This window comes from Pristis pectinata, chromosome 4, assembly GCF_009764475.1.
Source record: "Pristis pectinata isolate sPriPec2 chromosome 4, sPriPec2.1.pri, whole genome shotgun sequence".
Classification (NCBI taxonomy): Eukaryota; Metazoa; Chordata; class Chondrichthyes; order Rhinopristiformes; family Pristidae; genus Pristis; species Pristis pectinata.
Window position 1 is genome coordinate 62,053,554 of NC_067408.1, and position 18,900 is coordinate 62,072,453.

The following is an 18,900-nucleotide window of genomic DNA, read 5'->3' on the forward strand; positions in this document are numbered from 1 at the left end:
ACCACAAAATGCAAGTGTAAAGTTACACAGCACATAAACAGGCCCAATCAAGCACCTATTTACACTAATCCTACATTAATCCCATTTCATTCTTTCCACACTTCCAGCAACTCCCAGATTCTCCCACACACAAAGGGCAATTAACCTACCTACCTGCATGTCTTTGGTACATGGAAGGAAACTCCTGTAGTCACAGGAAGAACATGTAAACCCCGTACAGGTTGAACATAGGTTGTGGGATACGCAAGGCAGCAGCTCTACTAGCTTGGTCGCTGTACGCCTTGATCTGCCTTTACAAATGCGTGCTGGTTCTCATTTACTGTCTTTTAATCTTTTTTTTCCTTGGTAATCATATCTAAAACCTTACCAATAATTCAGCAAAAAACAAACTGCTGGAGGAACTCAGCAGGTTAGCCAGAATCAGTGGAGAGAAATGGACCGTCAATGTTTTGGGTCAAAACCCTTCATTTGGATTGAAATGGAGATGGTCAGTATATAGAGATGAAGGGAAGGGGTGGGGAAAGACCTGGATCCAGGGTGAGGAGGGGTGATTGGCAGATAGAGAAGGGAAGGTTGGAAATAGCGACGGAAGCTGGGAAGTGATAGGTAGAACAACAGATGGTGGAATCTGATACGAAAGGAAGGTGGAGTATGGAACCAAATAAGGGAGGTGGAGTGGGTGGATGGGAATGGGGGAGTGGGGATGGTGTGAGTGGAGGGAACCCAATAGGAGGAGTGTGTGGGTGATGGGTCAATTGAGTAGGTGGAGAAGGGGAAAGAACTAGGGTGATAGTGGATGGGGGTGGGGGTTGTGTAGGAGGAACTGGGTAGACCAAGCTGATATGATTGACCTCCAGCAACCACAACTATTTTCCTACGTGAGGTATGACTCCAGCTGGTGCAAGATTTACCACCTGATCCCTATTAATTCCTGGTTGCTGCACTTGGTGAACAGATATTGTCTAGTCCTGCAGGCATTGCTTTTTCAGGAGCTCTCAGGTTTAATCAGGCTCTGGTTTAACTCCTGATTGGTTGAAGTGGCTGTTTTAATCTATGCTTTAGCAGATGCTGCTGGCAATACCAGCATTTACAAGGAAGCTGGAGAAGCATGTAACTGCCGACAGCTTGAATCACTGCAGTCTGTTTGGATTTGTTCTCTTTCATGAATGGGACCTGTCAGTTTGTCCCATGTTAATGTACACGCCAATGTTGTAATTGTACTGGAGCAGCTTGAACTAGAAGCACAGCTCATTCTGGAGCTTGGCATGTCATTCAGTGATGATCTGTGTTTGATAATACTCCTGGAATGTTTTACTCTGCTGTTAGATAAGGTAAGGAGACGGGCAGCGGAATGAGTGGTCCATGGACTGGTTGGGTCGAATTACCTGTTTCTGGGCTATGTACTTACTAACTTGGGCTTTAAACAAAATAGAAACTGCAAGGAATAATTAATTGTGATTTATTTTTTTTGTTTTCTCACATAGTGCAGCTTTAATTAATCCATTGAAGCCTGAGGGTCCAGAAGAGGAGAACCTCTTTCGACAAGGAGACTGTAAGTTCTGATGAGCCTCTCCGCCCAAATTCAGTGAAAAAGCCAGCCTGCACTTAGTATCGCATCTTTCAACTCCCTGGATTTCTTGAAGTATTTGGTGATGTGTATTGCATTGAAGTATACATCAGTGGTTTTGTATTTAAATCACAACAGCTAATTGCTCTTCAGGGTTCAAAAGATAACATCGATAGCAATTACTTTATTTGGTTGAAGGTTAATTATTGGAGAGGGGAGCCTGATAAAATTCCCTACTTTGATTAAAGCAGTGAGATCTTTTGAATTAATGTGATCAGCAAATCAGGCCCTGGTTTAAGAAGAAACAAGATGCTGGAGGAACTGGGCGGGTCAGACAGCATCTGTGCAGGGAACTGGACAGTTGACGTTTGGGGTTGAGATCCTTTGACAGTTCATTCCCCTCCACCGATGCTGCCTGACCTGCTGAGTTCCTCCAGCATTTTGCTGCTCCAGATTCCAGCATCTGGAGTCTCTTGTCTCCTGATTTAAGGTTGAAATGGCTGCTTTGATTTATGCATTCACAGAACATGGATGCTGCTTTTTCGTCCATCCCTTATTGCCCCTGAACTGAGGAGGCAGCCACATTGGTGGTTGTGGAGTCACATATATGCCAGACTTTGGTAAGTCTGGCAGATTTCTTTCTCTGATGAGTGTTAATGAACCAGGTGATTTTTTAAAAAAAATAATCCAGTAGTTTTATGGTTATCATCACTGAGACTAGCTTGTTTAGTTCCAGATTTTTTTGTTTAATTAGTTGAATTTCTAGCTGCTGTGGTGAGATTCGAACTCGTGTCTCTGGATCAATGGTGCAGAATTCCAGCTGCTAATCAAGCAATGCTGCTACTGTGACACTCATTGAGGCAAATGAAGCGGTCCATGCATTAATGCAACAAGACCTAGACTGATGAGTGGCAAGTAACACATTTATGTTGTACCCACCCACTAGAGGTCTTGGTATAACTGTAGCTTTATTCCCTGGAACGCAGGAGATTGAGGGGTGACCTGATAGAGGTATATAAGATCATGAGGGGCATAGACAGGGTGAAAGCATATAGTCTTTTTGTCAGGGATAGGGTGCTTTAAAAACAAGAGGGCATAGATTTAAGATCAGAGGCAAGAGATTTAAAAGGGACATCAGGGGCAGCTGCTTCACGCAAAGGGTGGTGTGTATTTAGAATGAGCTGCCAGAAATAGTGGTTGAGGGGGGCACATTAACAACATTTAAAAGCCATCTAGATAAGTACATGGATAGGGGAGGTTTGGAGAGCCATGGGTCAATTGCAGGCAGGTGGGACTAGTTCGCTGGGTAACATAGTTGGCATGGATGAGTTGGGCTGAAGGGCCTGTTTCCATGCTGTATGACTCTCTGACATTCACACCACAAAAGTGTGAAACAGTGACCTTCTCCAATGCAGGAGAGTCTAACCACCTATCCTTGGCATTGTGACTAATAAAGATATCTTGTCATTATTAGTATTTTGGGGTTCACCACAGACCAGCAATGCAGCTGACAATAGCATGTCAGAGGCTGGGTTTCCTGTGGTGAGTGAGTCAACTCGTGACACCCCAAAGCCTTTCCGCCATCTACAGGGCAGAGGTCAGGAGTATGATGGAATTCTCTCCCCTTGGTTGATCAGGTGATAAAGAAGGCGTATGACATGCTTGTCTTTATCAGTCAAGGCACTGAGTTCAAGAGTCTAGAAGTTATGTTGCAACTTTATAAAACTAACCATAGGCCACATCTGGAATATTGCATTCAATTCTGGTCACCCCATTATAGGAAGGATGTGGAGGCTTTGGAGAGGGTGCAGAAGAGGTTTACCAGGATGCTGCCTGGATTAGAGGGCATGTGCTGTCAGGAAAGGTTGGACAAACTTGGGTTGTTGTCTTTTAAGCAGTAGAGGCTGAGGGGAGACCTGATAGAGGTTTGTAAGATTATGAGAGGCATAGAGTAGACAGCCAGTATCATTTTCCCAGGGTCAAAATGTCTAATACTAGAGGGCATGCAAGAGGGGAAAGGGGGTAAGTTCAAAGGGGGGCAAGTTTTTTTTGATGGTGGGTGCCTGGAATGTGCTGCCAGGAGGCAGATACGATAGAGGTATTTAAGAGGCCCTTAGGCACATGAATGTGCGGAGAATGGAGGGATAGGGACATGGTGTAGGCAGAAGGAATTAGTTTAGTTAGGCATTTAATTAGTTCGGCACAACATTGTGGGCCAAAGGGCCTATTCCTGTGCTGTACAGTTCTATGTTGCCTGGATTAGTGCAACTGCAACAATACTAAAGCTTGATTGGCACCTCATCAGGCACCCTAAGTAGTCATTTCCTGCACCTCCAGCACAGTGTGCACAGGCTACAAAATGCACTGCAGTCACTTGCCCAGGCTACTGCAGCAGCACCTCCCAAGCTGGTGACCTCTACCACCAAGAAGAACAAGGACAGCAGGCACAGGGGAACACCACTACCTGCAGATTCCTTTCCAGGATGCACACCAACTTGATTCGGAACTATATCACTGGGTCTAAACCGTGGCACTCAACCCAACAGCAGTGCACAAAAGTAGCTCACCATTACCTTGAGCAGAATTTGGGATGGGCAAAGAAATTTGGGTCTTGCCAGCGCCGCACACCTCCTGAAAAATAAATAAATAGAAATAAGAAGTTGAAGTGTCGGAGGTTACAAATTTCAAAGTGGGGAGGAGACAGCTGGTGTAGTATTTCAGAATGGAATCTGAGGTTGTATTTCCTGGAAGAAAGAATTGACCAAAATAAAATGTGCAGATGGAGTTGACCATAGCAAGCCCAGCAATTTATACATGGTTTATCTAATTGTATCCCCAGTAAGGTTGGAATTGCTATATGGGTTGAACACAACTGGAGTGGCTATAATTTCTGTAACATATTAAAATTCCAGCACACATGTGACCCAATGCCGCTTGAACTTGCTCAAAATTTAAGTGCTCTCTCCATGGTTTGTAACTCTTGAGGGAGGGCAGTTGTAGGACTTTATGGGATGTCATGCATGATGCAAATTGAGCTGGACTTCTTTGCATTTTACTTGTGTATTGTTTACAAAGTTGTCAAGTTGATGGTTTAATTTGTGGAATTTGAGCACTGCAGTCTTGTACTTCTCTATATTTTGCACATTTATGTTGAAAAATATAGTTTGCGGATAACTTGAAATTTATTTAAACCAGTCTTTTGTGATTTGACATGCTATCTATCCATATTAAAGATTTCAATGAGAATGTGGGTGGCATGATTAGTAAGTTTGCAGAGGACGCCAGAATTGGTGCTATAGTGGCCAGTGACAGAGGTTATCTAAGGTTAAAACAGGATATTGATCAACTGGGAAAGTGGGCCAAGGAGTGGCTGATGGAAGTTAACTCAGACAAATGCGAAGTGGTGCATTTTGGGAAGTTAAGCAAGGGCAGGACATACACAGTGAACAGTACTGGCCCTGGACAGTACTGTTGAACATGGATACCTAGGGGTACAAGTACATAGTTCCCTGAAAGTGGCAACACAGGTAGACAGGATAGTGAAAAAGGCGTATGGCATGCTTGCCTTCATCGACTAGGGTGTTGAGTATAAGAGCTTGGATGTCTGTCACAGTTGTACGAAACGTTGGTTAGACCACACCTAGATTATCGTGTACAGTTCTGGTCACCATACTATAGGAAGGATGTGATTAAGCTAGAAAGGGAACAGAAAAGATTCACAAGGATGTTTCCTGGACTAGAGGGCTTGAGTTACAAGGAGAAACTGGATAGGCTGGGATTGTTTTCCCTGGAGCAGAAGTGGCTGAGAGATGACTTAATCGAGGTTTATAATATTATAAGGGGCATAGACAGGGTAGATGGTCACAATATTTTTTCCAGGGTAGGGGAGTCCAAAACTAGAGGGCATAGGTTTAAGGTGAGAGGGGAAAGACATAAAGGAGATCTGAGGGACAAGTTTACCCACAAAGAAGGTGGTGGGGAAATGGAACAATCTGTCAGAGGAAGTGGTGGTGTTGGCTAGACTTACAACATTTAAAAGACATTTGAGCAGGTACATGGATAGGAAAGGTGTCGAAGGATATGGGCCAAAGCGGGGAAATAAGCAAAGCATCTTGGTTAGTATGGACAAGTTGGGCTGAAGGGCATGTTTCCATACTATATAATTCTATGAATCTATTTTACCTCTGCTTTTGAATATGATCCAAACTTGTCAACGAGGTTTAATCATCTCTAGCTATTATTAATTCTGGGTATGTTCTGATCTTTCTAATATGCCCTACCCCATTGACCTCTGTTCCCATCATTTAGAAGCTTTCTCCCACAATCTGAGAAGATGCTTGCTTGTTTAAGGGAAAAGGTTGTTTTGATGGCCAAACTTTTTCAAGTTAGGAGTAAAATTGTCACAAATGAACTTCTTCTTATTAAAAATCCCAGTGAACAAAGCAAAAAGGGCCACACTAAAGGAGACCTCATTACTGAAAACAACACCGAATGAAGATGAGCAGAAAATTATACACAAAATGTTCCTGGAAACTCTGGATCTTAAGTAAGTAAAGCTTATAGTCTGATATATTGCTATGTTCCCCTACACCCACCTGTGGTCCTGTAGCCTTGTATTCTCTTCCACATTAGAATTTAAACTTGTGTGTTTCCTCACTTTATCACAGAACCACTGGAACCAAAACTGTGGGTTTCTTTTTCACCTCTCAGAGCCATCATAGTGTTTATTCTTTTGTAAGGGTTTAGAAGCTCATGATTCTTCCTGTGGCTTAACATCCATCTTCCATTTATTTTGCTTTCTCATCGGTAAAGTATCATTGTGCTTTCAGAGTTAGTGTTTTGTAATGGAAGTGATTTCCACTGGGGGGGAAAGACTTCCAACCAAAGTTTATCAACTTGTACTCAGTAGAACTTGATATTAATATTCTGTATTGAAACTGATTCATTCTGTTTCACTTTTCTAATTTTTGACCAGTGGGTTTTCTTTCAGAAGATGCACAAGTGTGATGTGATGCACTTTGGGAAGTCAAATAGGGGTAGACCACGCACAGTAAATGATGGGGTGCTATGGAATGTTGGTGAACAGGGAGACCTTGGGGTTCAAGTTCCTAGTTCCCTGAAAGTGACAACATGGGTAGATAGGATGGTGAAGAAGCCATATGGCATGCTTGCCTTCATAAGTTGGGGCATAGAATTTAAAAGCTGGGGCATTATGATGCAACATCAGTACACTGGTTAGAATGCACTTGGAGTATTGTTTGCAGTTCTGGTCTCACTTTAGGGAGGATATGGAGACAGTGTAGAGGAGATTCATCAGGATTTTGCCTGGATTGGAGGGGAGAAATTGAATAGGCTGGGTTTGTTTTCCCTGGCGTGAAGGAGGCAAAGGGGTGACCTGATAGAAGTATATAAAATTATAAGAAGCATAGGGTAGACGATCAGAATTTTTTTCCCACAGCAGGGAAATCAAAAGCAAAAAATCATAGGTTTAAGGAGATTTAAAGAGAATTTGAGGGGAAAGGTGTTTTTTTTATATAGAGTGGTTGATACCTGGAACTTGCAGCCTGAGGATGTAGTTGGGTCTGATGCACTGACTTTAAGAGAAAGTTAGACAGGCATTTGAATAGGCAAGGTATGGAAGAATGTAGACTGTAGTCCTGGTGCAGGCAAACAGAATTAGTAGCATAGATGGCAAAAAGGTTGATGTGGGCCGAATGGCCTGTTTCTGTGCTGTATCTCTCTCTCCAAAGCTCTGTAAACAACCTGCCTTTGGTATTCCATTAACAACAAAGCACTTCTGGGTTTAAAATTCCTCTAAGTCATAGGAATGTGCAGTACAGGTCATCATGCCTGTAATGGCCTTTTGAAAAAGCTTGCTTCCAAATTCCCAATTTTTTTCATCCGTAATCCATTTGTTCCTCATGTTTGGCACCTGCCTTAGTTCTTTTAAAATTAGTTATGGAATTGGGTTCCACCACCTTTCAAGGAGAGCATTCTAGATCCTGACAGCTGAGTTGGAGAGAAATATCCTCCCAAATCCTCTCCAGATTTTTTTTTGTTGAGAATAATTGACTTTAATGCAATTCTTCAACTAGGAAACCTCTTTTGGGCTTCTCTAGTGCAAGTTTTCCAACTTCTTGTGATGAAAATCCATCAACCTAGCTAACCTCTTAGTCAAACGCTCCTGTGCCTGTCAGTTCTGATGCAGGGTCTTGACCCGAAGTGTCGACCATCCCTTTGTCTCCACAGATGCTGCTTGACCCACTGAGTTCCTCCAGCAGTTTGTTGCTCCAGATTCCAGCACTTAGTGTCTCCTGTACCTTTCCTAAGGTAGTTAAATCTTTCCTGAAATGAGGTGCTTGGAACTGTCCAGGATAGACCAGGATGTATTAGGCTTGGTCTGCCAGGTTTAGAGTGGCACTGAATTCTGTACAATCGACTGATGGGACCAAGTGATTGATAGAAAGGAGACCCTTAAAATTATTTAGTTACTCCTCTTCATTCTAGGACTGTAAGCTTCCGCAGTCGGATTTTACCAACAAATTCAATGTGGATGGAGGATGCAAAGCTCAAGAGTCTGGAAATATGCCACCCACAGGTATGTGATAACTGAACGCATGGTGCAGTCATTTTATACATGTTGAAACTCATTTCTTGGTATAATGCATGTTCAATCAAGTGCCACTTAGAAGGTCATAACAGTGAAGTAAATGATCTTTCATGAAATATGCTATCTGAATGTCCTCAGATTCTTGTATGTCTGTCAGGCCTAAACTATTCATTACCACTTAGGTTTAATGAATTGTAGTAATCCTTCAACGTTTCACTTGGTTAACTATTGTCCTATATGTACATGGGCAGTGAACAAGAGGGCCATCATTAAATCCATCTTTATCAGGTGTAGGGAAATATACACCACCCAAGAAGCTTCTCCGATAAGCATCGGGAAGCAAAGCTGACTTTACTTTTTATTGTCAGTGTGCTATCTACTGATTTGCTGTGGATTGAACCTTCTGTGTCTAAATGGCTCAGTATCAATGGAAGATATTTGAAGGTGAGCTATTGATGGAGGAGATGTTACTCATTATCTTAATGCAGCATTTAAAAACTGTTGCATCTGCATAAGCTACTGTATATGCCATTCTGTCTCCAATACAGAAGACTTACTTATGTAAAGTGCAATGTTCAGAATTGGATTTATTATCATTGACATAAATGACATGAAATTTGTTGTTTTGCGGCAGCAGTATGGTGCAGAGAATACTGGTTTCAGATGAAATGGTGGAGGCACTGGGCTAAGAGAAGGCAAGGGGACTAAGACAGGGTCTGGGAGCAGCTGGGATGAGATGAGGGAGCTGGGGCAAGACGGGGAGGACTGGGAGTGGTCAAGGTAATACAAGGGGGCTGGGCTGAGACACTGTTGAAGTAGAGTGGGTGAAGGGAACTGGAGCCTGGGTGAAGGTTGGAATGCCATGCAATGTAAACTTCCTATAAACTAGTTCATCATCTTGGTCGCTATGAACGTCATTCTCTGACCTCAAGTCAAATTGGGTTTATTGTCATCTGCACAAGTATGATGAGGTACGGGTACAATGAAAAACTTGCTGCAGCATCACAGGCACATAGGTACAGACAACACACAGAATATAAATTATACATGTACAGGTCAGTGAAGAAAAAGACTGGGGGCTTTTTGGCACTAGTGTCTTGCTTTGCACACACAGAGACAAGTCCATGGTAATGCAAAATTGTGTTCTGTTGCTGAGGTAGGATTAGGGTTGTATAGATTGGTTCAAGAGCCTGATGGTTGCAGGAAAGTAGCTAATCCTGAACCCGGTGTTGTGGGACGTGAGGCTTCTGTACCTCCTGCCTGATAGTAGCAGTGATTGTTCAGTTGATTTCAAGGTGATTGGTGCAATAGATTCTGAGGTGAGCCAGCGATGGGTGGTAGTTTGTGGTATGATGTGATGATTGGCATTAAATCCTTCAACAGTCCAGAATTCTGATGTCCGGTGTAGGGGAATACATATGGCACTTGACTCTCTGCAGAGCTGTGTATTGACCAGAGGGTGTTTTGTTTAGTGAGTACTGGTTGGTCACCAAAAGCCTATAAAACTTTGATCTCAGATAATACCAGTAGACAACTCAACTGAGAGATTCTGATCCTCAAAACTCAAGTGACGTTAAAATAAATTGTCAAGGCTGACAGATCCTCAGTAACTCAAAGCATTATGTGACGACAATGTGATCCATTATATCACACCTTGTGCTCATTCCTAATTTTTTAATGAAAATTGAACCACTTCAGGAGTCTAAAGTCAAGACTCCTGTTCTGCTATAACAACTTCCAATCTGATTTTTTGAATGTCTAGTTTTTGTTCCTTGCACCCGCTGGGACATCATTTGGATTTTCATGGCCCTTTTAGTAAATATCTCCTTCTTAATAATTTGTTGAATGACCTCATCCTGGTTGTTTTTGGTATCATGATGTACAGAAAGACCTTGGGGTGCAAGTCCATAGCTCCATGAAAGTGGTGGCAGGTGGATAAGGTAGTGAAAAACACATTTAGTATGCTTGCCTTCATAAGTCAAGGCATTGAACGTAAGAGTTGGGACTTGATGTTGCAGCTGTACGAGACATCGGTTAGACCACAGTCAGTGTATTCTGTGCACTTCGCACTACAAGAAGGATGTGGTAGCAATAGAGAGAGTAGAGAAGAGGTTCACCAGGATGTTGCCTGCAGTTGCAAGGAAAGATTGGATAGGCTGGGTTTATTCTCACTGGAATGTTGGAGGCTGAGGGGTGACCATATAGAAGTTTATAAAAGTATGAGAGGCATAGATAAGGTAAGATGGTCAGAACCTTTTCCCCAGGATGGGCGTCTAAAACTAGAGGCACAGGCTTTAAGGCGAGAGGGGAGAAATTTAAAGGAGATCTGAGGGGTAAAGTTTTTCACACACAGGGTGGTGAATATCTGGAATGAGCTGCTAGAGAAGGTGGACGCAGTTACTATTACAATGTTTCAAAGACATTTGGACACATTTAGATAGGAAAGGTGTATGGGTACATGGGCCTAATGCGGGCAAATTAGATTAAAGTAGATGAGCACCACTGTTGGTATTCGTGAGTTGGACCAAAAGGACCATTTTCTGTTCTGTATGATTCTGTAGTTCTATTATTTGAAACAATATAGTTCACCTCAATTTCCTAGTTTGCTAATCTCAGCAAGGATTCTGCCTTGGATTCCCTTTTGGGAAAAACTCCACCTTGGCAATTTTCTGCCTGTAGAATCAGGTATCAGTTTTGCTGCTGCTCAGAGCTTGTACAATGTCTATGTGAAGTATAGTCTTGCATCTCTGTGGAACTACTTTGCACACAGGATTATAGTAAATAATGGTGGATGATCAGTAACCTATCAAAGTGGATAGCCTTGAATTTCTGCTGAATTTAACAATAACTTCATTGGTAGGAATATCTAAAACAAGAAGGCATAGGTTTAAGGTAAGAGGAAGGAGTTTTAAAGGGGATCTGAGGGACAAGTTTTTTTCCCCCACAGTTGTTGATATCTCGAACTTGTTACCAGAGGAGGTAGGATACAGTCACTACGCTTAAGAGGTATTTAGATTGGCACTTAAATGGGCAAGGCATAGAGGGATATGGTCCTAAGTGGGCAAATGGGAGTAATGTGGATGGGCTAAAAGGTTAGCATGGATGTGGTGGGCCAAAGGGCCTGTTTCTGTGCTGTATGACTCTGAATTCTATCCACCACTTTCCTTGCTGTTGTAGTTATTGGGTCAAGGGGACATTGGTGGAGGGGAAGGACTTTCAGTGAGGAGGCGGCGGCGAAGGACTTCTGGGGAGGAGGAGGACTATTGGGCTGTTAACTCCAGTTTTTAGACCACATAACTTCATAGAACTGTTGTTTGCTCCCAGCTCACCTCGATGTAAACTGGAAGTGGTTATGTTCAGTCAGATTGGAGTGGGGTTTCAATTTTGTTTTACATTTTCACCTGAAGCCCGACTCCCTCTGTACACGTTACGGGGTTTTATAATCCCCCATTCTCCCCACCTTCTGTTTCTTACCTGTAACTGTAGCTGTCATCTGTGCGTGCTCTAGTGCTCCCCCCAGTGTTGATTAGTCACTGAAGATGAACAAGTGAGACTGATGTGGTGTGGAGCTATGATTTTGATGTCACAGTGCTTAAAGGCTGGAGCACCTGGGAAGTGACAAGTGAAAGGAGCGCATTGGGAAGTATGGTACTGTCAATTTGGGTAAATTGCTTTTTGTTTTGGCAAGACTCTAACCAAGATGGAGATAGGATTTCTATAAAACACACCAAGGTGGTGACCTTTCTCCTCTAGCTGTACCTGTTTAGCTAGAATTATTTTTGAACTGCCTTGATACATTTAGGGAGAAGCCAAACAAGTGTTTGCAGAGTCTTGTGGTTTTGTGTGGGATTCTGTAAAGGATTTAAGTGAAATTTGTCCTCCTTCTCATGTAGATACAGTCCAGTGAGTCTTGGCCCAAGAAAGATTTGTATGCTGGAACTGATGATAAAATAATAGCTCAAGGCAGGGACGTAGAACCAGGAAAGGTAGGAGTACACATCATTCCAAAGGTAGGAAGCTCTGTAAATGTTTCTTTCCAGGCGTAATCCCAGTGTTAACTGTAGGCTTTTTCAGAGAGGTATATCCATTATTGTGTTTCTGGGAAGGTAGATTGATACATTCAGAATTATACAGCATGGAAACCGGCCCTTCAGCCCAACTCATCCATGCCAGTCAAGGTGCGTATCTAATCCATTTGCCTGCATTTGGCCCACTTCCCTCTAAAACTTTCCTATCCATGTACCTGTCCGAATGTTTTTTAAACATTGTAACTGTACTTGCCTTTACCACCACCTCTGGCAGCTCATTCCACATACCCACTACCTTCTGTGTGGAAAAACTTGCCCCTCAAATCCCCTTTAAATCTCTCCCATCTCACTGTAAATCTGTGCCCTCTAGGTTTAGACTCCCCTCCCTTCCACCCTAATAATACCTCACATGGCTGTTGTTGCATCACTTCCCTCTTCCAGTCCACTGTGGCTCTCGCCACCCATCAAACATTGGGCTGTCCTGTTACTCCAGCAGTTTCTTCTCCTTAGTGTCTTATTCCACCCTTGTCACTGCTTGTTTCCCTACTGCAGCTGTTACCTAAAAATACTTGCTCCCTGACCATTACACTGCTTTCCTCTTTTAGCCTCTTCAAGTAACTTTACATTGTGTATCACAAATTATGAGTTCTCACTGATGCTCTCTCATCCCATCTCTTTCTGGGTATACATTCCCCTAGACTGAGTCCTCTGCTCCCCTAGGACTGAATAACTGGTGTCATCTCTGATCACTTTCTATCAACTCCCGCGCACCCCCCCACCCACCTTCCCCAATCTATCCCCCACTATTTCCTACTTCCATTTGTATCTGCCTGGGGAAAATTGTCTTCCCAATTCACAGAAAGTTGCTTTTCTGAAGTCCCAAATCCCTAGCCCTTTGGCCCTTCATTCACCATCTTTCTGCAGCTACCAATCTGCTCAACCTCACACTCATCCAACTCATGACTCCTCAGTCCCCATTTAAGCAATGTCTTTCTGCTCCACCTTGCCCTCCAATATGGGTTTCATGGACATCATCTTCACTCACGTCATGTTCCTCCACTCAGATGACTGATTCCCTCTGCTACCTGTCTCTGAAGTTTCCCTCTGCCTTTGCCTTTGCCCTCTGAAGGTTCATCATGTGCATGGGACCTACCTCCTGATTGCTTTGACTCTGCTCCCACCAAAGTGCTGCCTGCCAGCCCCCACCCACTACTTCCCTTATGGTTCTCTCCCCTTTCCCCTGATGCTTTCATCACCTCTCAGAATTTCACCCCTTGATCATTCTGCCCCTGCCAATCTGCCTTTCTCACTCACAATTCATGGGATGTTGGCTCACAGATCCATGGTCATCTTACTGTGTTAAAGGTGCTGTACAAAATACATTGTTGTTGAGATATATGGGTCTCATTTTTTTCCACTGCATACTGCATTTAAGGATTGAACAGTGCCTCCATCCTAAAAAGAGGAGGTAAAAGAGGCTGAAATGCCCGGATGAACAGATTTAATCTTCAAAGCTACTGGTTAGGCTGAAAAGCTGCAGGATAGGATGATGATGTAACTGGAGTCTGAACTTCTGAATCTATGTTAAAAATGAAGGAGGCCTCAAAGCTCTTTGACAGTAGTTTTGTATAAAACTTGAATGCATTATGATGTGACTCCTTAAAATGTTGCTAAATTCATAGTTGCCTCTTGAACAATAATAATTAAGTGATAGCACCTCACTTGTGATCAAAACTGCAGAATTTCATTGCACAGTAACTGAAAGTATATTTTCACAAAGACATATCAGAATCAGGTTTATTATCACTGACATTGTGAAATTTGTTGTTTTGTGGCAGCAGTACAGTACAAAACAGACATAAAATTTACTATGAGTTACAAAAATAAATAGTGCAGAAGAGAAATAACGAGGTAGTGTTCATGGACTGTTCAGAAATCCGATGGAGGGGAAGAAGCTGTTCGTGAAGCATTGAGTGTGGGTCTTCAGGCTCTGTACCTCCTCCCCATGGTAGTAGCTATAGCAATGGTATGCATTAATTTACCTCCCTTGCTTTTGATTCTCTATGAACAAATTAAACTAACTCTGGAAAAATTTTCTAAGTACTTCAGCTGGAGTTGTGGCCATTTTCAACGAAGTAATTTTTTGAGCACAGCCATAAATCCAGTAATTATAATTGGCTAGATCTGTGTTTCTGCTGTAGCTGTTCAAGTTCTTATGCAGTCAATTAAGAAGCACTACTTTGTCTTAATATTTGTTAATAAAAGTTAATTCATTAAGTTATGTCTTAATATTATTCCTACTATTGTTTTAAAAATTGAGGTGTTCTCATTTCTGTTGAAGTGTATGATTCAACAGGTGTTACACTTTGCAGGTAAACAGGAAAATTGTTTTTCTTTTAAAACCAGGAACGTAATATTTTCAACAAAATCTTTGGTGGATTTCTGATGAGGAAAGCTTTTGAATTGGCATGGGCAAATGCTTGTGTCTTTGGGTAAGAAACTTTTCCTTTTATGCACTGTATGTACACAATTGTACTGGTCAGACTTCTCCAGTTATACTTCATAGTCTTAATCTTTTTCCCCATCCCATTACTAATGCTGCTGCTGTTTGATATTTCACCTTTTATTTGACCTCCTTTCTCCAGGTAATTAAATGGGCTGTTGTAACACAGCACATATTTGCTCACTTTGATCCCACTTATGTAGCCAAGATCCTGTAATATCTCTAGTTTTTCAAGTTCTAAACCCAGAGAGTCAATGTTGTTATGGACAGCATTCTCTCCCTGTGTGTACTTTAGCATTTCAAAAGGCTTTTGAATTGGAATTCTCTAGCCTGGCTGGTTGTGGATGCTAGATCATTGGAGGTATTTAAACAGGAAGTAAATAAATCTTTTAAAGATAAGGGAATTGAGGGTTATGGGGAACTACACAGAAGAGATGAGGCTTTGGCCAGATCAGCCATGATTGTACTAAAAGTTGGAGCAACCTGAGGGGCCAAGTGACCTACTCCTGCTATTTTGTGTTCAGCAGGAAATGAAGGTCTGTTGCTGCTGTCAGAACCTTTTGGTGTCTGATATTTCTGCTATCCATGTTTCCTGGCTCTGCTTGTGTGCTTTTCCCAGCAGATTATTCAGAGAAGTATTTCCTCTTGCCCATTCCATATAGCATTGAAGGAACCAGGGCAGAAAAGAAAGGGAGGATTGTTCTTGTATGGCCAAGGGAACTTTATGTATCCTTGTTGCTGAAGTTCTCTGTTTCATATCTGAAATTTTCTCAAATCCTTGTTTTCAGGGGTTCAAGACCTTATCCAGTTGCTGTAGATGATATTCTGTTTCAAAAGCCAGTTGAAATTGGTTCCCTGCTGTACCTTTCATCACAGGTATGCCCTTACAGCTGGAAACACCAACTTTGGTTTTGTGTGCTTTGCTGATCTCAAGGTATTTGGGCTGAATTAAGTTAATCCAACCAGAGAGAGCTAGCCACTCAGATCTATTGTACCTCACTAAATACCCTCTCCCCACCACCTCTCCCCCTACCCCCAAAAAATCCTTAATTAGTCAACCAAACATTCAAAATAATTGTGTATTGTTCCTTCTATTGTAAAACAGTATTTCATCCTATTTTGCATTAATTTACATGACTCAAAGATTATTTGATTATCTCACTACCATTTGTGGGACCCTACGTGAAGTTTGGTTACCATTTCTTTCATTACAAGTATATACACTTCAATTGCAAATATTTTACAGCCCATATTATTCTTTTGAAGTCATGAAACAATTTCCATTTAATCAGTCCTTGTATTGAGATGATTAGCAGGAGTATTAACAGATGAGCATTAAACACCAAGGAACAGAAGTTAACAGGAGAGAAATCTATCTGTGAGCAACAACATGAGAGGTGTACATTGTTATGTTTGTTAAAGGGCCTAATGTTTGAAAACCTTTTTTTAAGAATGTAAGGGGTGAGAGTGCCTTAGAATTGCACTACATATCCTGGACTGCTGTACCAAAATGCTCAATCTGCCTGCTCCAGATAATGTGTGGCTGGCATCAAAGCTTGCTGATAACAGCCACACATTTCGTTATGCATAAATAGGGAAAGCTTTGATGAAGTATCTTGCAGGTCCCTGCTTTCTTGGCAAAATAGTACTCATGTTTATGTATTACTCCTGTAGTCTTCGTATAACCAGTTCAATAATTTGAAATTATTTAGTAACTTTAAAGAAATTCAATCCCTGCAAGGGGAGCCAGCAAGATTGTTTAACATTAGCAGCTTTCCTTTCTTCACTATTCAGGTTTGTTACACCAAAGGCAACTATATTCAGGTCAGAGTCCACAGCGCAGTTGTAGACCCAATCTCCCAGGAGCACAATACCACCAATATCTTCTATTTCACCTTTGGCTCTGAGAACAAAGTGATGCAGGTTTTCCCAAAGAGCTATGGAGGTAAAGAGTGCTTCTAATCTCAGTTGACGTCTGGCCGAAAAGCCGTTTCACAGCTGTTCACATCAATTAAAATATTGTTACTTTAATGATGGAATTGGTAACAATATGTTGGTTATCTATTTGCATTTTCCAATCAATACCTAAAGCAACAAATTACTAAAATTAATGTACATTATAAATTGTAGAATCTCCACATAAGTGAATAGTACACTTGAAATGTATCATTAGACGAGCCAGCAGCAGAGTATGTTGTTAATACCTTTCTTTCCTGAAACGAGTTGGGGCAGCATAATTCATGAGTAATGAGTTATAGCAATCTCATTAAAATGTATGATGCTGAGTAACTGTGTAGCTATTATACAGTTTTCTGCTCTCTGATTATAAATTAAACTGGCAAGGGCACATTTATTCTCCATCCTTAACTTTACATTTGGCCACTTCAGAGAGCATTGCATCAATGATATTATGTTTGACTGGTGCAACCTTTGTGTTCTGAGCTGTAGACCCTTGCGTGAGGTCTTTCTCTAGGCTGTAATCCAACATTTTCGTGCTGGTTGCCAAGTAAAATCTACCTTTGTGCTCTGCCATTATATAGCATAGTATGATGTTTCCATGAGTATTTGGCTCAAGGGGCTTTAGGGCCTAAAATGGGGAGGGTGTTATATGTACAAACAACAGGAATTTTGCCATATTGATAAAACAGAACAGAAGTCAGGATCTATCTTGGAAATCAGCAGAAGAACAATCTTAGGCTTGTTTGTGTGAATATCAGAAATGTGTCCAAGCAACACAAGCTGCTGATCACTTCACCGTATTAAGCTGCATGACCGAAGAGAAGAGATAAAGGGACCATATTTTCAAAAAGGACTGATGTTTAAGGCATTTGGCTACCAACATAAAGATTCCTGTAGCTGTAACTTTATTTTTGTTCAATTACATTAAAAAGCTTTACTGATGGAATTGAAGATGTTATTAATATACCTCGTAGGCTTATGTTCTGGTTTTTACTTGCAGAATCTATGCTGTATTTGGATGGAAAACGGCACTTTAAAGCAAGATTAAACAATGACTGAAATTGATCAATCTACCACCATGTCTATCTAAGAACATTGATTTCTGCACTTGGTGATAATGTACTTCTATACTTTTCTAAAATAGTTAGATTTTGCACTATCTGAATTACTTGCTAGCTTTAATGTATGACAACACTTAACATCTGAGTGTTTTTCTGCACAATTCCTAGTAGGTGCATCTAATGGGTTATGACAAAACCTTTATAATAATGGTGCTTAAAGTTCATCACTGCATAACAGCCTTGTGTTTATATCACTTTCCCTTGCTGATTTAATGCAGACATCAACTCAGAATACTTCAGGTATTTGTTCACCAGTCAGCAATAGTAAGCTACTAGACTGCAAGAACTACTGTTTGGTACAAGAAAACCTGCCACATGACACTAAGTGCCATTTAAGGTGTATAAAAAGTTAAATATCTGTTTTTATATATTAAAAATGTGACATACGTTGGTTTAAGTTTAGCCAATGTGACAATGCATAGGAACTGAAATTATTTTAAACTAAGGTCTATATCCAAATATACTTGCATTTCTTTGTACTGGTGTTGATGGGGAAAAGCTTCTTGCATATGTGCATGGGTTGAGGTTGTTATATTAATACCACAGTATGTGTTGTCTCCCATAAAGTAATACTGACTGGGTATGTTGGGTTAAATGACAATTGTTTAATGCTTACAATAACTACTTTTCACTAGTTTAATTTTGCATATTGAGAAATTTGAGTAATTCAGCCTGACCAGTTTAAGTACCATTAAGATTACTCTGCTGTTGAATTAATCATTGTCCCTTGGTTCCCTTTTCACTCTGCTGGGAACCCATTCAATGTGAGGTGTAAAATCAACTTTGGTGATTGATGCAAAATACCAAAGTTATCTAAAATAAGTTGCCCAGAGAAGGGAGGGTTATTTTTTCTACACCTGGAAGGGCAATGGGACACTTGAATGTGAGAGTGATTAGGCTCTTGAAGGACCCACCTCTCCTGCTGCTTAGTATACTCTGCAAATTTCAGAATCTTTACACAAACCACAGTTGTCTGCTTCCCAAGCTCAGATTTACACCTTTTAATTTGGGAAAGTGTATCGATGGCAGAAAATGTGGAAATGAATAAATGTTTTTGTATCATGGATGTCTATTTTTTTTCTGGTTTAATCATTGCTTTCCACACTGCAGTT

The 18,900-nt window shown here is 41.3% G+C and overlaps 1 protein-coding gene across 3 annotated transcripts in view; it reads left to right on the top strand.

The window, feature by feature from the left end:
• Positions 1-18,854, top strand: part of LOC127569126 (acyl-coenzyme A thioesterase 9, mitochondrial-like) — a 36,851-nt gene extending 17,997 nt beyond the window's left edge. Inside the window, exons 10-17 of one of the 3 annotated variants that reach the window (XM_052013489.1) lie at positions 1,485-1,552; positions 6,002-6,113; positions 8,075-8,165; positions 12,071-12,187; positions 14,612-14,697; positions 15,497-15,584; positions 16,503-16,653; positions 17,668-18,854. In XM_052013489.1, coding sequence (XP_051869449.1) covers positions 1,485-1,552; positions 6,002-6,113; positions 8,075-8,165; positions 12,071-12,187; positions 14,612-14,697; positions 15,497-15,584; positions 16,503-16,653; positions 17,668-17,726 — 772 coding nt within the window. In that variant the 3' untranslated portion in view covers positions 17,727-18,854. The remainder of the gene's footprint in view (positions 1-1,484; positions 1,553-6,001; positions 6,114-8,074; positions 8,166-12,070; positions 12,188-14,611; positions 14,698-15,496; positions 15,585-16,502; positions 16,654-17,667) is intronic. The other 2 variants (XM_052013490.1, XM_052013491.1) reach the window with 2 other exon arrangements.
• The last annotated feature ends 46 nt before the right edge of the window (positions 18,855-18,900 follow it).